Source organism: Pipra filicauda, unplaced genomic scaffold (assembly GCF_003945595.2).
Source record: "Pipra filicauda isolate LSUMZ 115617 unplaced genomic scaffold, ASM394559v2 scaffold321_size1097455_pilon, whole genome shotgun sequence".
NCBI classification, from domain to species: domain Eukaryota; kingdom Metazoa; phylum Chordata; class Aves; order Passeriformes; family Pipridae; genus Pipra; species Pipra filicauda.
Genome location: NW_024104445.1, coordinates 698,483 through 717,940, shown reverse-complemented (window position 1 = coordinate 717,940; position 19,458 = coordinate 698,483). Strand labels below are relative to the sequence as shown.

Genomic DNA, 19,458 nt, shown 5'->3' with positions numbered 1-19,458 from the left:
AGATCTGTCCTTATCTCTTGGCTCTAAGGAGTGAGTTCAACTTATCCCAGAGCCACAGCCACGCCCTCCAAGGGCTGTCAGTGTGAGAAATGCATTTTGGGATGGCCAGGGGTTACCCCACTGTCCCTCAGAGCAGCAGAGAGCCAGTGTGACCTGCCCTGTGTCACACACTCAGCCTCCTCCGCATTTACTCCCTGGCAAAGCTACTCCTACTTAATCCCTCCTGATCAGGGCTTTCCCTGAAATCCTCCTCTTAAAATAATAAACACACAAACTGCTGCAGCCCGTGGTGGGAGTGGGGCAGACACCAAAGGGCTGTCCCGGGTGGGTGTCACCTGGGTGGGTGTCACTTGGGTGGGTGTCACTTGGGTGGGTGTCACCTGGATGGGTGTCACCTGGATGGGTGTCACTTGGGTGGGTGTCACCTGGGTGGGTGTCACCACTCTCTCTTTGCTGCCAGGATGTGCTGGCACCAGCACCCCAAAGGAAACCTTGGGCAGGCCCCAGAGAGGGCAGATGCCCCATCCCACACCCAGTTCCCTCCCCTGACACTGCCCTTTCCTGGCAGCTGTCCCAGCTCCTCACCAGACCACCAGAAGTGGGAGGTTTGTGCCAAATCCTGACATTCCACAGTTGCCTCTCCCCAGCCTTTTCCAGGCTCCTTTCTAATATCCCTGCCCTAAGAGATGAGGCATCTCCCTGGGCCAACTGCAGCTCTCGAGGAAAGCCTGGGTGTTTCATGTCTTTTGGGGGATTTATTGAGTCATTTGGGCTTTTTGGCACAGAAAAATGTCTTGATGATTTACTTAACACTGGAATAAAAGCAAAATCCCCCGAACTTCCACTTTCCAGCGATGCTGGCAAGAACAGAGGGACAACCTTTGGCAGGATGATGCACCAAAGGGTGTACAGTCCTGCTGGGAGCGAGCAAGAATTCCAAAGTGGTGTACAATTCCCCAGGACAGCTGTCACCCCCTCCCAAAAGCCCAGCTCCAGCTGCAGCATTACTCAACAGCTCCTCAAAGCTTCCCTGTGTTCCACACCGAGCACACACAGTCCCACACACCCACCCAGGCTTTCCTTGGCTCAGAAACCCGCCCCTTAACTCATCCTCCTTCGCACCAAACCCATCTGTGACTCGCAGGGGGGGTTTGGGTGGTGAAGGAACCACCCACCATCACCTCCTGGCATGGAGAGCTGAGCTCTGCCAGGCTGCACTAACACTTGGAGCGGGGTTAAACCAAAGAGGAGCCTGGCCCAGCGCTCCCAAAATTTGTCATCTGCCCTCAGCCACACCTCTGGCCAGGCTGTGGAGGGCTCCCAGGAGGAGGTGAGGTGGCTGAGGCTGAAGGAGCCCGTGCAGCTGGAGTTGTAGCTGTGGCAGTGCTCGGCGGCGGCTGAGGGGTCTCCCATCACGAAGGTCAGCTGCTGGAGAGCTCCCTGGGGAGGAAGGGACACACAAACCATCGTTTATCCTCCTGCTTCTTCCTCCAGAGGACAGAGAAAGGTCTGGAAGGGGCTGTGGGAGCAGGTTGTCTCCAGCTCCTATAGCCAGGGGATGGTTTGGGCAATCAACATTCCCTTTCCATCTTCAAGGGCTGGATGCAAAGATGCCCTTGGCAGGGACACCTTCCAAGACCAAGAACAGGTTGCTCCAAACCCCATCCAACCTGGCCTAGAACACTTCCAGGGATGGGCAACCTGTGCCAGGGCCTCCCCACCCTCCCAGGGAAGGATTTCTTCCCAATATCCCATCTAACCCTGCCCTGTGTGAAGCCACGGGACATGCTCCCAAACCAGATGTTCTGCACACACAGCAACACCTGTACGTGGTACAAGCCATGGCCAACAGGAGAGGATGGAAGTCAAACCCAGGGGTCCCCACTGCTGACCTGACTGCTGGCACTTGTGCTGCCCCGAGCCAAAAACAAGCCCCTGGCACAATTCCAAGCTCACCCTGCCCAAGCGTGAACACACACGGTGTGTTTTAGGAAGAGAAGGCAAAGGACCCCTTCGGAGGGAGATGGAGCAGACCATGCCCTCCCAGCCCTGCCAGACAGCCCTGCCCTCACTCACCTTAAAGGGGATCTCAAAGGACTCGATGAGGCCTCCAATGATGATGAGCCCCTCAGTGTTCACTCCCATCCCGAAATAGTTGGCCCAGCTCACTCTGTCCACCAGCCGACAGTCCACGTGCAATTCCAGCCTCTCCAGGGAGATGCTGAGGGCAACCTGGTGCCAGTGCCCATCGCCAAGGAAGGAAACTGGGAACCTGTGTGTTCCAGGGGGGAAAGGAAGGGACACAGCACAAAACTTTGGTCCCACAGCTTTTGCAGGATGAGGCTTCACCCTCATCAGCTCCGAGGGTCCCTCAGTGCAGACACAAAGGACAGCACTAGAATTGTCACAAGTAGCACCATCACTTGTCTTCCAGCACAGGAATGCTGTTTCCCAATGGATCTGGGGATTCCACAACCACATGAGGTGTCTGAGGAATTCTTGGTATCTCTGTCTTTCCCCGTTTGATTCATCCCCAGGTATTTCAACCTTTTTGTTCTTTGCTCTGCTTTCCAGATCTGCATCGTTTTGACAGAGTGGAGTTTGGCAGTGACAACCTGCACAGTCACAGCAACAGGTCTGAGGGACCTTCAGGGGCCATGGGACGTGATGGGCACTGCTCAAAGCCCACCAGAGCAGGAAACCTCAACTGTGGCCTTGGGAGGGGAAAAGGAAGCAGGAAAAGGCAGAATAACAACCCCCCGAGCTGGAACTTACTCGTAGTGTCTCCTCCTCGTGGTGACAAAGACCAGGGCGTAGGGGCTGATCCTGATCTGGAAGAGCACGTGGCTCCTGTGGCTGAGGATGGTCACCAGGCTGGTGTCCTCCTTCAGGGAGTACCTGAGCTTCATCAGCACGCTCAGCTCATCTGCAAACCTGGCAGGAACAGGGGACACGTGGCATCTGCTGTGCCACCAGGGGCTGACCCCTCGGGGCACAACAAACGAGTCACAGCACAAACGAACCCCAGGGAGAAGGAAAGATAAAAACAAACAAGAGCAAAAAAACCATCATTGCAGTGGTAAAGTCAGGCAGTCAAAAAGAAGCAGCCAGGCCAAAATTAGCACTGCCCATATAAACTCATAACCTTATATAACCATATCACCCATACATATTATATATATAAAACACCCATTCAACCACAGAACCTCAGCACACCCCTCTCAGGAGCAGTCTCAGCACACACTTATGTGGTTGGGCACAGTTTTCCATGGGAATCCACTGTGGGGATGGATGGGAACCCTGCTACAAGCAGCTTTTTATGCCTTCTCTCTTCATGTCCCACATCCTTGTCCTCAGCAGCCTTGTACCAAGCATGGCAAAGGTCCCACCTGGTCTGTGCCCCCACAGAGCTTGGCATCAAGCAATGCTGATGGATATGGCTGTGCTGCCTTTCTTGTCCTTTCCACTCAAGTGCTGGAGCAGAGAGGCCTCCCAGATGGGAACACCAAGGAAACACATCCCTGGAAGTGCTGAGCCAAGAGCTGTGCACCCCACCCAGAAAGATCAAAAAATCATGGAATGGTTTGGGTGGGAAGGGACCTTTAGGACCATCTCATTCCACCCCCTGCCACGGGCAGGGACACCTTCCATTAGACCAGGCTGCTCAGAGCTCCATCCAACATGGCCTTGGACACTTCCAGGGATGGAGCAGCCTGTTCCAAAACGTTCCTGAGATCACAGAGTGGATGTGTTATCTCCTTGTTATTATGGAATGGGGTCTGAAAGTAACTCCTCGAGCCAACAAGCACACACTGGACGATTTTTGGGCACCACCAGCCCAGCCCCACCCCCTGAAGGCACCTACCTGTCCCCAAAGGCCTCCCTGGTGGGGATGTTGAGGGTGGCATACTGCCCCACCTCCAGGATCCTGCAGTTGGCTTCATCATAGGCAAAGGAAATATTGCTGAGGTCCTGTGCGTAGAGAGTGATTTTGTCCAGCAAGTTCACTTCATCTGCTTTGGGGGAGAAGAAAGAGATGCTCAGTGGCTGAGAAACCTCCACTACAGGGCTCTGCTCTGCTCATTCTTCAACAAAAGAATAGATAACTCAAACAGACAAACCCCCCAGGAAGAAGAGTATACATTTGGAAAGATTAAAGTAATTCACAAATTCGTTAAACCCAGACCAAAAAGAGAACTTCAGAGGCAGCCAGGAGAGAATTTTGAAGCAGGACATGTGTTTCGAGGCCAGTGTCCCAAAAACATGAAGGGCCATTCCTTCCCCAGCAGTGGTGGGACCTTTGCAACCACACAGTTGGGATGCTCGGGGCTGGAAAGCAGAGCCTGGGACACAAATGTCCTAAATCACAAGTCCTGGCTCAGCTGGGCACAGAAAATCCTGCTCAGTCCTTTCCCAAACATCCTTGTGGGTGTTTGCCCAGTTTCAATAAAAATTGGACTAAGGAAAGGGATGAAGTTACTGTCCCTCCTCTGTCCTGACCAGAGCACAGGGACAGTCCTCTCTGCCCAAACGGGGTTCATCACTGTCAGAAGGTCAGGAGCTCCAGCAGGATCAATCCCTTTCCCAGAAGGGGAAGGGCCCACCTTCAGAACTCTGCTGGGAACAGCAGGATGGTTTGAACAGGGTGGGAGCTCCAGGCTGGGCTGTTTGGCAGCACCATCCCTTCAGCCTCAGGAGGAGCTTTTAACTCCCACAGTGAACACAGACTTTCCCTTTCCAAGTTCATCCTTGAACTAGAGAATCTTTCAACTACACAAACACCTGAGGAAAAATTTGTTTAAAGCCCTGAGGTTTCTCGTTCCTCTCCATTCGCAGACAGACTCTCAGACCTCTGGCTCTACCCAGACATGGTGTTTTACCTCCCAGACATCCACAACCAGGTCGCTCCAGTGTGGCAACAACCCTGTCACCTGCAAGGGATGGGGACAAGGGACAGACCCAGGGCAGCACTCCCTGGCCCAGCCTTGTAGGATCACTCCAGACCCACAGCCCCTTCACTGGGAGAGTCTGGACAATCCCACCTGATGATTTGTCAGTGGGAATTCTGCCAGCACCATCTGCACCAGCATCTGTTGCAGCTTGGGAGGCATCCAGCCCCTGCATTCACTCTAATTCCTGCTGTGCGTGAGGTGAGAGATTTATCTGAGGGCAGACAAACAGCCTGGGGTGTGCTGCACCCAGACAGGAGCCATCCACACCCAGAGAGGGAAAATAACCAGTCAATGGAGCAGAAACTGCTTTGATCCACTTCAGACACAAATGTATCAGCCCTGACATCACCTCCGTGGAAGACTGCGAGGGAAAGAGCCCTTGTGCTGGGAAGGAGGGGAGGGAACAGAGTCCTGCAGGAGATGCTGCTGTTTGTGAGGAGCTGGGAAATCACAGAATCATAGAATCAGACAGGTTGGAAAGGACTTCTGAGATCATCAAGTCCAACCCTTGACCCAACCCCACCTTGTCACCCAGACCATGGCACTGATGCCACATCCAGGCTCTGCTCAAACCCCTCCAGGGACGGGGACTCCCCCCCCTCCCTGGGCAGCCCATTCCAAGGGCTGATCCCTCTCTCTGCAAACAACTTCTGCCCAATGGCCAACCTAAACCTGCCCTGGGGCAGCTCAAGGCTCTGCCCTCTTGTCCTGCTGCTGGTTCCTGGCAGCAGAGCCCGACCCCCCCCGGCTCCCCCCTCCTGGCAGGGAGTTGCAGAGAGTGAGAAGGTCTCCCCTGAGCCTCCTCCTGTCCAGGCTGAGCCCCCCCAGCTCCCTCAGCCTCTCCTCACAGCACTTGTGCTCCACACCCTTCCCCAGCCTCGTTGCCCTTCTCTGGACCTGCTCCAGCCCCTCCATGTCCTTCCTGAGCTGAGGGGCCACAACTGGACACAGCACTCCAGGGGTGGTCTCCCCAGTGCCCAGGGCAGGGACAGAATCCCCTCCCTGCTCCTGCTGCCACACTGTTCCTGAGCCAGGCCAGGATCCATTGGCCATCTTGGCCACCTGGGCACACTCTGGCTCATGTTCAGCTTCCTGTCAATCCCTGGTGAAATCCCAGCTCCCCACATGGACACAGCATGGATGTGTTTCCAGGCCACCCTCAGCTCAGCAACACGAATGTGCAACATGTTTAGGCAGCAAAACCGCGGCAAAACTGGTACCAGGGCAGAGCCTGCGGGGCTGAGCCCCCCCGGGGCCCCCCAGTCTGTCAGCATTGCAAGGGATGTGCAGCACCGTGTGGGGAACGGATGAGACCAAGCCCAGATGACAGAGGGGACAAAATATCAGGAATGGTTGTCCCTTCTCAATCCCAAGTGTTTCTGGGAGGTGGTTTCCCAGCTGCTTTCCAGGACCTGCACGCTCCTTCTCCAGGGGCTGCAGCCACAACCAGGGATCAGCTTGGCTGGTGCTCAAAGGCAGGAAAATAAGTGTGGGTTCAGTGGCTCCTGTCAGGGAAGAGCAGCTGGGACTCAGCACTAGGAACAACACACTTACGTGGGAGTTTTCCCAGGCAAGGCCAAACCTTCCCGTGCCCTGTTGAAGCTCTGGTGGCAGGGAACAAGGACAAGGGGGGTGGTTTGGAACTAAAAGGAGATTCGGAGATAAGGAAGAAGTTCTTTGCAGTGAGGCTGCTAAACATTGGCACAGGTTGCCCAGAGAAGCTGGGGCTGCCCCATCCCTGCAAGTGTCCAAGGCCAGGCTGGAGCAATCTGGGCTAGTGGAAGGTGTCCCTGCCCGTGGCAGGGGGTGGGATGAGATGTTCCCTCTGGAATGGCCCACCAACTTGAGGCTGCTTCAAAAACTTAATAATCCATTCCTATTTATGCATACTGTAACACCACAGGTTATAAATCACTAATGTCAGGCATTCTCAGGAGGGCTTTGGAGATATGGTGGTGTGATATGAGAGGGCTTCTTAGCTCCAAATAGGAAGATAAATTCATATTTTTCTGTAAGCTTACAGTGCTGCCTTAATTGTTTTCCCGCTTCTTTTCCCCTCAAAGTTTTCCAATACACTGATAGTTCAGGTTGGCAGTGTGGCCACTAAAGTGGTGTGTGGGGTTTTAGTGGAGCAGGGACTCAGTTATTTCCAAAAGAACCCACAGAAAACAAGCATTTTGTTAAAGGTTTGGGTTTTTTATATGTTCAGTAGTATAAAGGGTGAACAAATATATTTGTTTAGATAAGAATTTAGGCTCAGTGCAGGCTTATATGGACTTATATATTTGTATTTCAGATGCTATTTAAATAATTTTATATTAAATCTAATCTTTACTTATAAATTTATCGTAGAAGCACAGAATATGCTGAGCTGGAAGGGACCCATCAGGATCCAGTCCTACTCCTGGCTCTACACAGGACACCCCAACCCAAACTGTAATAGGATTCCAGTTGCTGCAGCTCATTGCCCCAAACTCTCATTTTGGGGCAGAAATGAGGTTGTTTGACACTGGATTTAGTGTTTAAACAGCCTCAACACCAAAGCTTTTCCTCGCAGCTTCTCCCCAGCACTAACCCAGGGCCAGCTCTCCACCCTGACACAGCTGAATTTCTGGTTACTACAAGAACCTCACGGATTTGCTTTGAGTTTCAAAGCAGGTTTATTTTCTCTCCTTGCCTGGGAGCAGACACGCTGCTCCTCAAGGACAGGGATTACCTGGGAAGTGATTCTCAGGGCAGGGTCTGAGTCACCAGCAGTGAGAGAGCGGGGTCATAGCCTTCCTGGGAGCAGATTAATCCCAGGCAGGGGGAAGCTGAGGGTGCTGGGAGGGCAGTCCCTGCGGCAGCCAGTCAGGGGAAGGACAGACTGTCAGTCTGGTACCGTAATTCTGTGTTTCCTTTACAAAAAAATCACACTTTCTGCTGAGTTTTCAGCTTTCCCAGGGCTCAGGTGCCTTGTTCCACAGCCAGGCTTCCCCATCTCCTTCCAGTGGCCACTGGTGAGCAGCTCTGCTCCCAAACACTCCCTCTGCCACTGCTGAACCACCAGCACACTTCTGCCTCCTCCCTGGAGGTGACACTGTCCCCGACCCCCAGGGCAGGGGGTCACACCCCAGCTGGCTTTGCCTTGGGCTCCCCCTTGTCCATCCAACCACCCACAGAGCACACTCAGCACACCCAACTGACAATTTGCTATCCCAACTCAGCCCAAAAACATGAAGAATGGCTGTTTCCAGCCTGGAAAGGAGATTTCTGGAGTTCAACAGCGCTGCCAAATTCAACTGGCTCCTAAAAGCAGCACAGGAATCTTCCCAAGGCAGTCCAGTGCCAGGGAAACTTGTGCCAGGGCCAACCTCAGCAAGGACAAGCAGTGGCCAGCGGAGCCAGAGAGTAGGACATGGCATTCCAAGGTGAAGCTCATCCCAAAGCAAAGCTCCCCCACCCCCATCAGGGTGCCAAGTGTGTTCTGGGAGAAGTGTTCCCAAGGCTGGGGAGCAGAGCAGTCAGTGCCAGGGGGGACACCTGTGAGAGACACAACATGGAGCTGCAGAACGACCCCTCAGACACCTACTGAGGTGCTTGAGGTTGGGTCAGGAAGTCTCTGCTCAGAGAGCCCAGAAACCACACCCAGAGAAGAGCCAGGCTGACCTTGGGCTTTAGTGCAAATGCCCCAGCAATCCTAAACTCGGACCAGAGCAGCAAACCAGAGCTCAGCAAGAGAAGATGCACTGTCCCATTATCTCCATCCAAGAGACAGAGATGAGACAAGGCACAAAAGTGCCAGGAGATAAAGCACATCCACCCTAAATCCATGGTCCACCCGGGAGGCACAGCCAGAGGCAGGGCTGGAGGCAAAGGCTCTGCAGCTCAGCTCAGGAGAAGGCTGAAGGCACAGGGCTGAGCTTCAGTGGGGCTCCCAGGATGAGGGGCTGGGTGGGGGTCCTGGTGAGGCTGAGCAGGGTCATTAAGGCCCATCAGTGCTCTCAGGGATCAGCAGTGGTCCTCCACCATCCCATTCCACCCCATTCCTGGGGCTGCATTCCAGAGGAAGGTGTTCCTTGGGGGGCACCCCCAGTTGCAGCCCCATAAAAGTGACCATCCCTGCTTTCCTCTGGCTTGTTCACACATGTGAAGCTCATGCTCAGCTTTCCATCCTCCCCAGAGGAGGGAAATGAGGGAAAAGGGAATGACATAAACAATGGAAAACCCAGTTGGAGCCCTGGGAGAGGGTCTGTCAGGCTGAGTCATTTCCCCTGGATGCAGCACCACTGGTTGAGACCTCAAATAACAGGGCTGGACAACCCCAGGGGACAGCCCTGGTGTTTGCTGCCTGGGGCATGGAGCAGATGACCTAATGGGTCTTTCCTCCCTCTAATTCCTGAGTGCCTTGTGCCAGTGTCCTGCCAGGAGTCTGCTCAGGATCACAGCCCGTGCTCTTCAAACTCTGAACTGGAGAGGCTGCTCCATCCCAGCTGGAATCTCATCACGAAGGCTCTCTGCATTAAGGGATGGAAAAGCAGGGCTTTATCCTGGGACAGGGGTTTGCTGGCACCTCACACCACTGACACCACCACAGGCATTCAAAACCAGACTGATGCTCCTCCACTCCCCCCCTGGCATCTCCCATTCCACCATCCTTTGCCCCTTAAAGGACATTTTCAGCCTTGGAGGTTGTGCCTGACCCTCTCTGCACCCAGGGCACCCACGGTGGCAACTCCATGTTTGTTTGGACTCTGCATATTGGCTGGGCAAGGTCAAGGACACCCTCACACAGCACGTTGTGTTTGCAGGACATCAACCCCCCAGCAGCTCTTCCTTCTTCTCCTTCTATCCCACAATATCCAGAATCCCAGGGCAGCCACCCGTGTCCCCTCCTGTGCCACGTTTGCTCCCTGCTGTTCCCATTTCCCTCCTCTCCCCAATAATTCCTTTTTAAGGGCACCTCCAGAAGCCACACGAGGTGAGGTTTGAGCCAGAGCAGAGCTCCCAGTGCCGATTATGCAACAGGATTTCCACCTCGGCCTCCCTGCTCCGGAGAGCAGAGACAATTTGGGTTGGACCCAGCGAGTGGAAGGGGACAGAGCCAAAGCAGGAAGAAAAAGGCACATTTCTCACACAGAGGACCTTGTACCTATTAGAGGGAGAGAGTGAATGCAACCACCCACCCACAGAGGGGACAGAAAATTCCAGGGAAGCGAGACCTTTTCAGAAGAAAGGGCTTAAGCTGGACACGCTGTTTCCGCAGGAAAAACGGGAGCACAGGTTTCCCTGGAGCTCATTAGGCAGAGCTGCAGTTGTGCTGCCACTCCTTTGTGCCTGCCCAGCAGGGTGGGTGAGGCTTTTGGGGACAAAGCCCGGGGAGGAGGAAGGGCTGCTGGAAGGCGAGGATGACCCCGGGTAAGGATACAGGGAAAATAGGGCAAGTGGCAGGAAAAGAGTGTTTGGGAGGGGAGAAATGGGAGCAGGAAAGCAAAGAGTTTAAGGGCTGCTAAACCACAATGGGGGTGATGAAACCAGAGTGGCCACAGGAGTGGGGAAGGGGCACCTCAGCCTTCAGCTCCACCATCCTCATCTCTGCAAATCCCAACTGCCTGAGCCGGGAGCCAGCATAAAACCCTCACCCCATTAACTGGGAGAGAACGTTCACTGAGAGGCTGTTTCCTGCCCTTGTGAGGACACAGGAGGGGGGTGCAAATGTGGAGCAAATCAATATCCTGAAAGCTGAGAAAGGGGAGTCCAAAGACCCTTGTGAAGGAGCACTGGGAAGGGCTGGGAGGGGAGCTCACAAGGGTGGACTGCTCTGTAGGGTTTGGTGGCCTGGCTTGGTTTGGTTTGGGGCTGGGATTTTTTAATAAGAAATCAGAAAAGAAGCCATTTCTAAACTTCCCAAGACGTGTACTGAGAGATCACAGAACCATGAAATAGTTTTGGGTTGGAAGGGACCTTTAAAAGTCACCCAGTCCAACCTCACAGATCCCTCAGAGCTTCTCAACCATCTCCTTCCTGAGCAACCAGGAGAGTTAACCCACACCTCGAGCTCTTGGGCCTTAGGAAATGCTCTGGGGAGCTACAAGTCACTCCAGCCTTGCTCATCCCTCACCCCCAGGCCACACACACACGTGGGTGCATCTCCTATTCCCTCTTCTCCACACATCCCCCCCAGATCCTCCTTCCTCTGCTCTGGGCATTCACCTCCTGTCCCCTCCTGGACCACGGACAGCAAATGCTTTTGGGTTGAGCTCAAACCTTCACTCACTCAAGCCAAACATCGTGGCAGTGATGTTTTATCTATATTCAGGCATTAATGGGTTTAGCTGGAGGGATATTTTTAACTGGTTTTCATTGAAACCTGTGCAAGTCCCCACACAGCCACTCCTCAACCTGTTCAAGTCAGTCTTGCAGCAATTAATTATTGAGTTCCAGTGAATCAGCACAAACCAGATTTGGATTGCTCTGCAGTGTCTGACCAGTGGATTCATTTAAAAACAACTCAAAAGCATACCAGTAAAACTTGTGTGACTCTGAGTGGAGACAAGTCCCATAAACATTGGCCCTCAGTGTCAGTAACAAATAAGCTCCTCTTTGTTGTTCCATTGTCAAAGTAAATTAATAGCAAATTCTACAAATTATCACACTCCAGGGGCTTGTTTCCAGCACCAGCTTTCCAAGAGCCTCCCCCTCTGTGGTTTTGTTTTATAGAGTTGGAAGACACAAAAATAAATACACACAAAAGCCATGAAGGGCTGATCCTGGAAACCTCCTCTGGGTGGGAGGGACAGCCCACAGCACAGCTGGGCTTTGTGTCCCTGATTTTCCACATCCTCTTGTGCTGATCCCGGGATCATTTGGGTTGGAAAAGATCTCCAAGATCATCGAGTCCAAGCTGTGCCCAATGCTCACCTTGTCCCCCAGCCCAGAGCACTGAGTGCCACATCCAGTCCTTCCCTGGACACCTCCAGGGGTGGGGGACTCCACCACCTCCCTGGGCAGCCCATCCCAATGTTTAACAACCCTTTCCATGAGGAAATTCCTCCTGATGTCCAACCTGAACCTCTCCTGGCACAGCTTGAGGTTGTTTCCTCTCTTCCTGGAGAGCACACTCACGTTGGTGTGCACAACCCCCTTCCCCAAAACTTCCAAGAATTGTCTGGGTTTGACAGACTTGAAGGTCAGGACCACAGGGAGGTCCCTCCAGCCCCCATCCCTGGCTCCAGCAGGGGAGGAAAGGGCAGGAACAGAGTGAGTCTTTCCTGCTGTGTCCTCCCAGCTCCCTGCAGCTCAAGGATTTGCTGATCCAAAGGCAGTTCCACACTCACAGGGACTTGACCTCAAGTCTCTCCTGTCTTGGGGAGCACTGGAGGATATTCCTGCCCAGCTGCCCAAGAGATCCCTGGGCACACTGAGCTTTCATCCCCATCCTTTTGAGCTTTCAGGATGTTTTGTGGAGTCTTAAACCCCTCCCAAGGCAGGATGGGATGTGTTGGTAAAGCCTCAGGAACACGGTGAGGAGTAGGATAATGAGCTGTAGCCCCTCTGCAAGGCTCACCCATCACGGGAAGGGCAGGAGTTGGAAGGGTTTGATTTACCTCCAAACTCCCCTTTCTTCACCAAAAGGCAGGAGGATCAGCAAAACAAACACCAGAAGCAGCAAAACTGAAAAAGCAGAGGTGAGAGAGGCAGAAAGATCTCTGACAAGAGGAAATGCAGTCTCAGGGTTCTGGAACAAAGCCAGAGTTTGATGGGAAATAAGTATTTTTTAAGAATACCTTGGTCCCCTTCTTCTCCATTCCAAGTTGATCTTCACAAATGTTTCTCCAGCTTAACCTCCCATTGTCTCAGAGAAGTTATTTTAAAGTCTGGCAGAGGCTCAGTCTGAGCTATTATTTCAGCAATGTTGAAAGTGTCTTGAGTGAGAAGGGAAGCAGTGGGGTCAGTGTTATCTGCTGCCGCAGACACACACATCTGGGACAGATTACAGCCCCAGAAAATCCAAATAAATACATCCAGGGCGCCCATCCTGGGAATTCCTCTCATTTCAGCAAATGCAGACTCGATGCACCCCAAAACCAAACCATCCCTCCAAACTCCCCCCGCTCCTGCTCCTTCCACCAGTGATGAATTCATTTGGTTTAGTCTGACAGGGATTTTAAACTGCACATGGAACGAGGCTGGAAAACTGAGCCTTAAACCTGATATCACTGGCAACGTGCAAGGCGAGGCAGCTCGGAGCTGATCCACCCAGATGTTAGTCAGGGCTGAAAGGCAACCAGAGAGGGTCTGATCGTGTGCCAGCAGCCATCTGTCACCCCCAGAACAAGCTCAGGCTGGCTCAGGATCTCTGAGCCTCCTGTTTGCCAAGTTATCATCAAAGTCTCCCAAAACCTGCAGGAAAGAGGCAGCAGGGGAGCAGTGAAAGGTCCTTTGTGCCTTCGGTCCCAGGGGGGCTTGTTTTCAAACACTGGAGCTGCCCCTGAGGGTCAGATATTGCACCTGCAAGGGCAGCCCCACTCTGGGCACAGCTGGAGGGAACCAGAGCAAATCTGGTGTAGAAAGGAGGCTCAGGTGAAGTGCAACCTGTGCTCATGAACATCCCACACATCCCAGTGGGAGCAGGGCCTGTGCTGTCCCAGCTGCACTCACGGATCACAGACTGTGCTGACCTGGAAGGGACCCACAAGGATCATCCAGTTCAACCCTCAGCCCTGCACAGGGTCACCCCCTGTGCCCCAGAGGATCATCCAAACCCTCCTGGAGCTCTGGCAGCCTTGGGGCTGTGCCCACTGCCCTGGGGAGCCTGGGCAGTGCCAACCACCCTCTGGGGGAAGAACCTTTGCCTGAGATCCGACCTGACCCTGCCCTGACACAGCTCCAGCCATTCCCTGGGTGCTGTCCCTGGTCCCCCCAGAGCAGATCTCAGTCCCTGCCCCTCCTCTGCCCCTGCCCAGGAAGTTGGAACTGCCCTGAGCTCTGCCCTCAGTCTCCTCTTCTCCAGCTGAACACCCCAAGTGCCCTCAGTGTCCTCCCCCGGCTTCAAATCAAGGCCCTTCCCCATCTTCATTGTCTCCTTTGGACACTCTCTAATGGCTCAATATCTTCCTTATATTGCAGTGTCCCAAAGTGCCCCAATATTGCAGGTGAGGCCACCCCAGGGCAGAGCAGAGCATCCCCTCCCTCACCCAGTGATGATGGGCTTGATGCCCCCAAGGACAGGGTTGTCCCTCCTGCCAACTGTCCCCAGGGGAAATGACAACTGAACACACTTTATTTCCCTAAGATCCAAACAGATGCTGCCTCCCAGCCTGCTGTGCTCAGTCAGCTCTGCCATGGAGTGGCTCACCCTGGGAATTCAGGGGTTGCCCAGGTTTCCATCTCCATTTCTGCAGGATCTCCATATCTGCAGGGTAAACTAATTGTGCCAAACAGGGATTTATCACACCCGGATGATGAATCAGTGCTGCAGCTTGTAACTCCAGCAACCCCACGAGCCAGGCTTTGCACTGCCCAAATTTGGGCAATTTGGGCCCCTCACTTCAAGAAAGACCTTGAGGGGCTGGAGCGTGTCCAGGGAAGGGAACAGAGCTGGGGAAGGGGCTGGAGCAGCAGGAGAGGCTGAGGGAGCTGGGGGGGGCTCAGCCTGGAGAAAAGGAGGCTCAGGGGGGACCTTCTGGCTCTGCAACCCCCTGACAGGAGGGGGAAACTGGGGAGGGTCGGGCTCTGCTCCCAGGGAACAAGGGACAGGAGGAGAGGACACAGCCACAAGCTGCACCAAGGGAGGCTCAGGTTGGACATCGGGAGGAATTTCTTCCTGGAAAGAGTGGTCAGGCCTTGGAAGGAGCTGCCCAGGGAGGTGGTGGAGTCCCCACCCCTGGAGGTGTCCATGGAATGACAGGATGTGGCATCAGTGCTCTGGGCTGGGGGACAAGGTGGGCACCAGGCACAGGTTGGACTCAATGGTCTTGGAGGTCTTTTCCAACCAAACCTCTGTGATTCTAAACTGGTTGCTATTTTATTCCTTGCAGCCACAAAACCAGAGTGTGTTTTCCCTAATCTGGCTGATTTTCCCTCTCAGACTCTGCTGCCAGAGGACCTGACTGGCAGGAACCCTCAGCAGGGCCAGGGAGGCTCAGGGCAACCTCCAGAGGAGCCAGAGACATTCCAAAAGCATCTTCCCAAAGCTTTCTGTGCTCAGAGCTCTGCCTGCTCTGCTCCTGCCATCCAGCCCTGGCAATCACAACCCTCTCTCTCTCTGCTGGGTCTCAGTGTGTTCATGACAAACATGTTTTATCAACCTCCCTGCAGTGGCCCAGAAGACAAATAGCCTGGGGGAAGGCGAGGGAGTCAGACAGCTTCATTTTCCAAGCTTGATAAGAACCAATGACTTCACCCAGGCAGAAATCACACAACACACTGGGAAGGTCTGGCTCAGGTCACCCCCACCTCGCTGCCTGAGGAAACACCGTGTTATCACATCCAGGAGAAGCTGGAACATGGAAAAAAATCCTACCCAGAATTTACTGTGCCCTTGGCCTCGTGCCCTCCAGCCCCAGCACACGCAGAGCTGCCAAATTCCCCCTTTTGACTCGTACAGATCCACATTCAGGGGTGACAAGAGGCTGGAGAAGCAAACTGAAGGGATTTAACAAGGGATTTAACTTCGTGGGAGCTTGTGGCAGACTCCAGGTCCCAACTTTGCAGCGAGCAGGACTCCTGTGTCTGGAATGGTAGATCCTGCTGCAGCCAAAAACCCCTCTGGGAGCGGGGTGGGAGCTGCTTTCACATTTAAAGTTGTGTTTCTGCAGAGAAAACCTGAAAAACATCACCCTGGAGTAACCAGCGGTCCCAAAAGCAGAGGGCAAACATGAGAGCTGCATCCCCAAAGCTGGGTGAACACCAGTGCCCAGCCCTGAGCTGGCACTGAGCCTGAGGGCAAGAGGCAGGGGACACTCAGGGGACACGGGGCTGGATGTGCTCCTGTGCTCTGTGCCAAGCACAGAGGGCACAGAGCCAGTGCCCAGCCACGTCTGGGCTCCCAGGCACGGTCTGCTGCCTGCCAGGCTCCTCCAGCCTCCTGCCTGGCAGGGATGGCACTGGGAATGCTTCATGGGAGCTTGTGGGAGGCTCGAGGTTCCGGCTGCTGGCAGGGAAAGGACACTCCTGCCTGCTTTTCTCAAGAGCAGGGGGTCTGCTGCAGGAGAGTCCCTATGGCACAGCTGTCCCACCTCTGTCCAAACCCATCCTGACCCAGGGAAACCCTTCACTGTGCCATCATCCAGGGAAGCGAATTTTCCCTTTAAAGAATGGCTACGTGGTTGACTTTTGCTAAAATACAGCCCCTTCTGCTGCAATGAACCACCTTGGAGATCCTGGAATTCCCTGCAGAGCAACAGGGTCCTGTCCTGAGGGAGAGGAGACAGAGCTGCTCCCATGAACCTACATCTGCCCTGGGCTGGGGGAGCTGGACCTGCCCCAGCTGAGCTCTGCCAGCACCTACAAGTGCCCTGAGCAGCCCCTGTATGATTAAAGCCAAAATTAGTAGCAGTGAACTCCATCAGAGGGCAAGTTTTCCCCCGCAGGGGAGCAAAGTGGCCGGTGCCTCGCAGGGATCCTGCTCTGCTTCCTCCTTTTCCAGAGCTGCTGTTCCCAGCTCAGCGCTCAGGCTCTGCCCCGGTGTTAAAATTCCTGTGATCAGGGTCAATGCCCCGGAGGTTCTATCTGGCTTCCAGGCACCACCTGCCCTGGGGGATGGGCAGGAAAGGAGCAGGAATGAGAGGGAGGGAGAAGCACCGGAGCCTCTTGTGCCAACAGCAGCACAGCCCCGGGGCAGGAGCGGCAGCCCCGACCTTCCCCTCGTGCTGCCTTCAACGCAGCTCCCGAGAATAAAGCAAGAATTAAAAATGAGCGTTTCCCAGACTAACAAGCTGACATTTCACAGCCAAAAAGCGCTCGGATTTTCACCTCAGGCCAAACATGTGCACATTTGTGATTCATTCCGCCCTCGCGGCTGCCAATTCTCTGCACAAACTATTGAGTTGTTGCGGTTTCAACCCTCACTCGACTCCCAAGTGCTCCTCCAAGTTCGTCCTGCAGAGCTCCTCGCCTCCCACCTCTCCCCCTCCGCTGGTGTTTTTACACCCAAATTCTCTCTGGGTGCCTGGGAGCCTTCGAGTTCCACAAAAAGCTGCTCCGTGCCGGGAGCTGCTCCTTTTCCAGGTGGACCATGAGACCCCCCCAGCCAAAAGATCTCTCTTTCTAAAGCCTCATTTCACCATAATGCTGCAACCACAGCTCAGAAGGCTCCAGGTGAATAAACACAAACCAGGATTTTTTTTTTCACGTGGAGAGAAGTTGCCAAACCCCAAACTGTGCTGGAGGCACCACGTTCCCACTCCTCAGGAGGGACTGATCCTCTCGGAGCTCCCTCAGCAGATGTTCATCCCCCACGGCTCCCCCATGGCCCAGGGATGAGCTCTGGCTCGCTGGGACCAGATCCTGGGCTGAGGAGGCTCCACAGGTGGAAATCTTGGATGAGGATGGGCATGGATGCTCCACTGGGGCTGAAGGAGCCACCAGCAACTTCATTTATGGAGGAGGATCCAAGGAGGACACGCTCAGCACGTGGGCTTGGGTCACCCTCTGCAACGTTCAGCCTTTATGCAGAAGCTGGATGGGAACATCTCCAGCCCTGTTTTCTCCACAGGGTTCAAAATCCTCTTCCTCCTGCTGAAAACCCTCCTGCCCACTCCTGTATCTTCTCCTTCTAAGGCTGCACTGGAGCATCCAACCCTCCCAAAATCGTTTCCCAGCTCAAATCAAGTTTTCCTTTCTCTCCATACCTTTACTAACCCAGAGAATTTCCCAGAGTCTCTTATGCAGAAGAAACCCAGAGGGAAAATCTCTCTTTTCCCACCAAACCCCAGTTTTTAAGCCTTTATTATTCATCACAAGTAAAGCTGAGAAGGGCCAAGGTCAGACACGCTCACGGTGCCTCTGCACAGAGAACTGTGGGGTTGGGGAGAGCCCCAGAAACAGAGATGACAAGTCTTGGTTTAACAGCAGGGATGGCTCTGCCTTGCAAAAAAAAAAAATAAAAATATGTGTTCTTCCTTCCTCCTTCTGCCTTTGAGTGGGGGAAAACACATTTCAGTGCTGCAGCACTTCTCTGAACAGACACGACTGAGAAAACACTGCATTTGGGATGGGGGGGAACTCTCAGGGTTAAAGGGAATTGCTGGGAAGGAATCAGTGCCAAACAGAAAACTTTCCCAATACCTGAATAAAATAGAAAAAGAAAAAAAAAAAAAGGAAAATGAGTCATCAACCCAGAAAGGAAGGGTTTCACCTCTGCCTGCGGATGAGTTCCCTCTTTCTTGTTTTCTTGTATTCAGTGCAAGTTAACTTCAATTAACTGAAACACAGACAGCTGTTCAAAAACTCAATTTTATTTTTAAACCCCTGAGACTACAGGACATTTCCGCTCCCTGCAATAAAAGACCTTTTTATGCAAACCCCAGGAAGCCCAACTGTTTTAACGGCTTGGAATCTCACTCCCACTTCCTGATTTGAAGTGATTCACCTGAGCAGACCCCGATTCACAAGCTCTGCTCCATCCACCCCACACACCAAGTCACCAAGGGGAACCTCTCTACTGATAGCTCAGCTTCGGGCTCCACCAAGTCCATCAGAGCAGATTCCTGAGCTCACCCTCCCTCAGCTTCACTGTTCCCACCTTCCCTCAACTTCACTTTTCCTCTGCTGGAAGCAACCAACCTGAGGAACAGCCCCAGGTCTTCCTCTGTGCAGCCACAGCTGTTCGAGTGCCTCAGCACCACCTCTGAGAACCTCTGCAGCAAAGATTTGGCTGCATCTCTGCTCCACCTCACTTGCAAACCACCTCCAGCACAAGGTGAAGAGGACCACTGGAATTCCCACTTTATGGACACCCCTGCAGTGCCACGGGCTGGGGGCAGAGTGGGGGGACAGGGCCAGGCAGGAAGGACCTGGGGGCTCTGACTGACAGCAGCTGAACAGGAGCCAGAATGTGCCCAGGAGGCCAAGAGGGCCAATGGATCCTGGCCTGGCTCAGGATCAGGGTGGCAGCAGGAGCAGGGAGGGGATTCTGCCCCTGTGAGGCCACCCCTGGAGTGCTGTGTCCACTTCTGACCCCTCAGCTCAGGAAGGACATGGAGGGGCTGGAGCAGGTCCAGAGAAGGGCAACGAGGCTGGGGAAGGGTCTGGAGCACAAGTGGTGTGAGGAGAGGCTGAGGGAGCTGGGGGGGCTCAGCCTGGACAGGAGGAGGCTCAGGGGAGACCTTCTCACTCTCTGCAACTCCCTGCCAGGAGGGGGGAGCCAGGGGGGGGTCGGGCTCTGCTGCCAGGAACCAGCAGCAGGACAAGAGGGCAGAGCCTTGAGCTGCCCCAGGGCAGGTTTAGGTTGGCCATTGGGCAGAAGTTGTTTGCAGAGAGAGGGATCAGCCCTTGGAATGGGCTGCCCAGGGAGGGGGGGGAG

General features: G+C 54.0%; 1 protein-coding gene across 1 annotated transcript in view; it reads right to left on the bottom strand.

Annotated features, from left to right (window-relative positions):
• LOC113998335 (collagen alpha-1(I) chain-like) overlaps window positions 1–19,458 on the bottom strand; it is an 87,356-nt gene that overhangs the window by 49,380 nt on the left and 18,518 nt on the right. The window contains exons 2-5 of the mRNA XM_027740984.2: window positions 3,866–4,016; window positions 2,776–2,934; window positions 2,077–2,272; window positions 1,297–1,440 (exon numbers count right to left, since the gene is read on the bottom strand). Coding sequence (XP_027596785.2) covers window positions 1,297–1,440; window positions 2,077–2,272; window positions 2,776–2,934; window positions 3,866–4,016 — 650 coding nt within the window. The remainder of the gene's footprint in view (window positions 1–1,296; window positions 1,441–2,076; window positions 2,273–2,775; window positions 2,935–3,865; window positions 4,017–19,458) is intronic.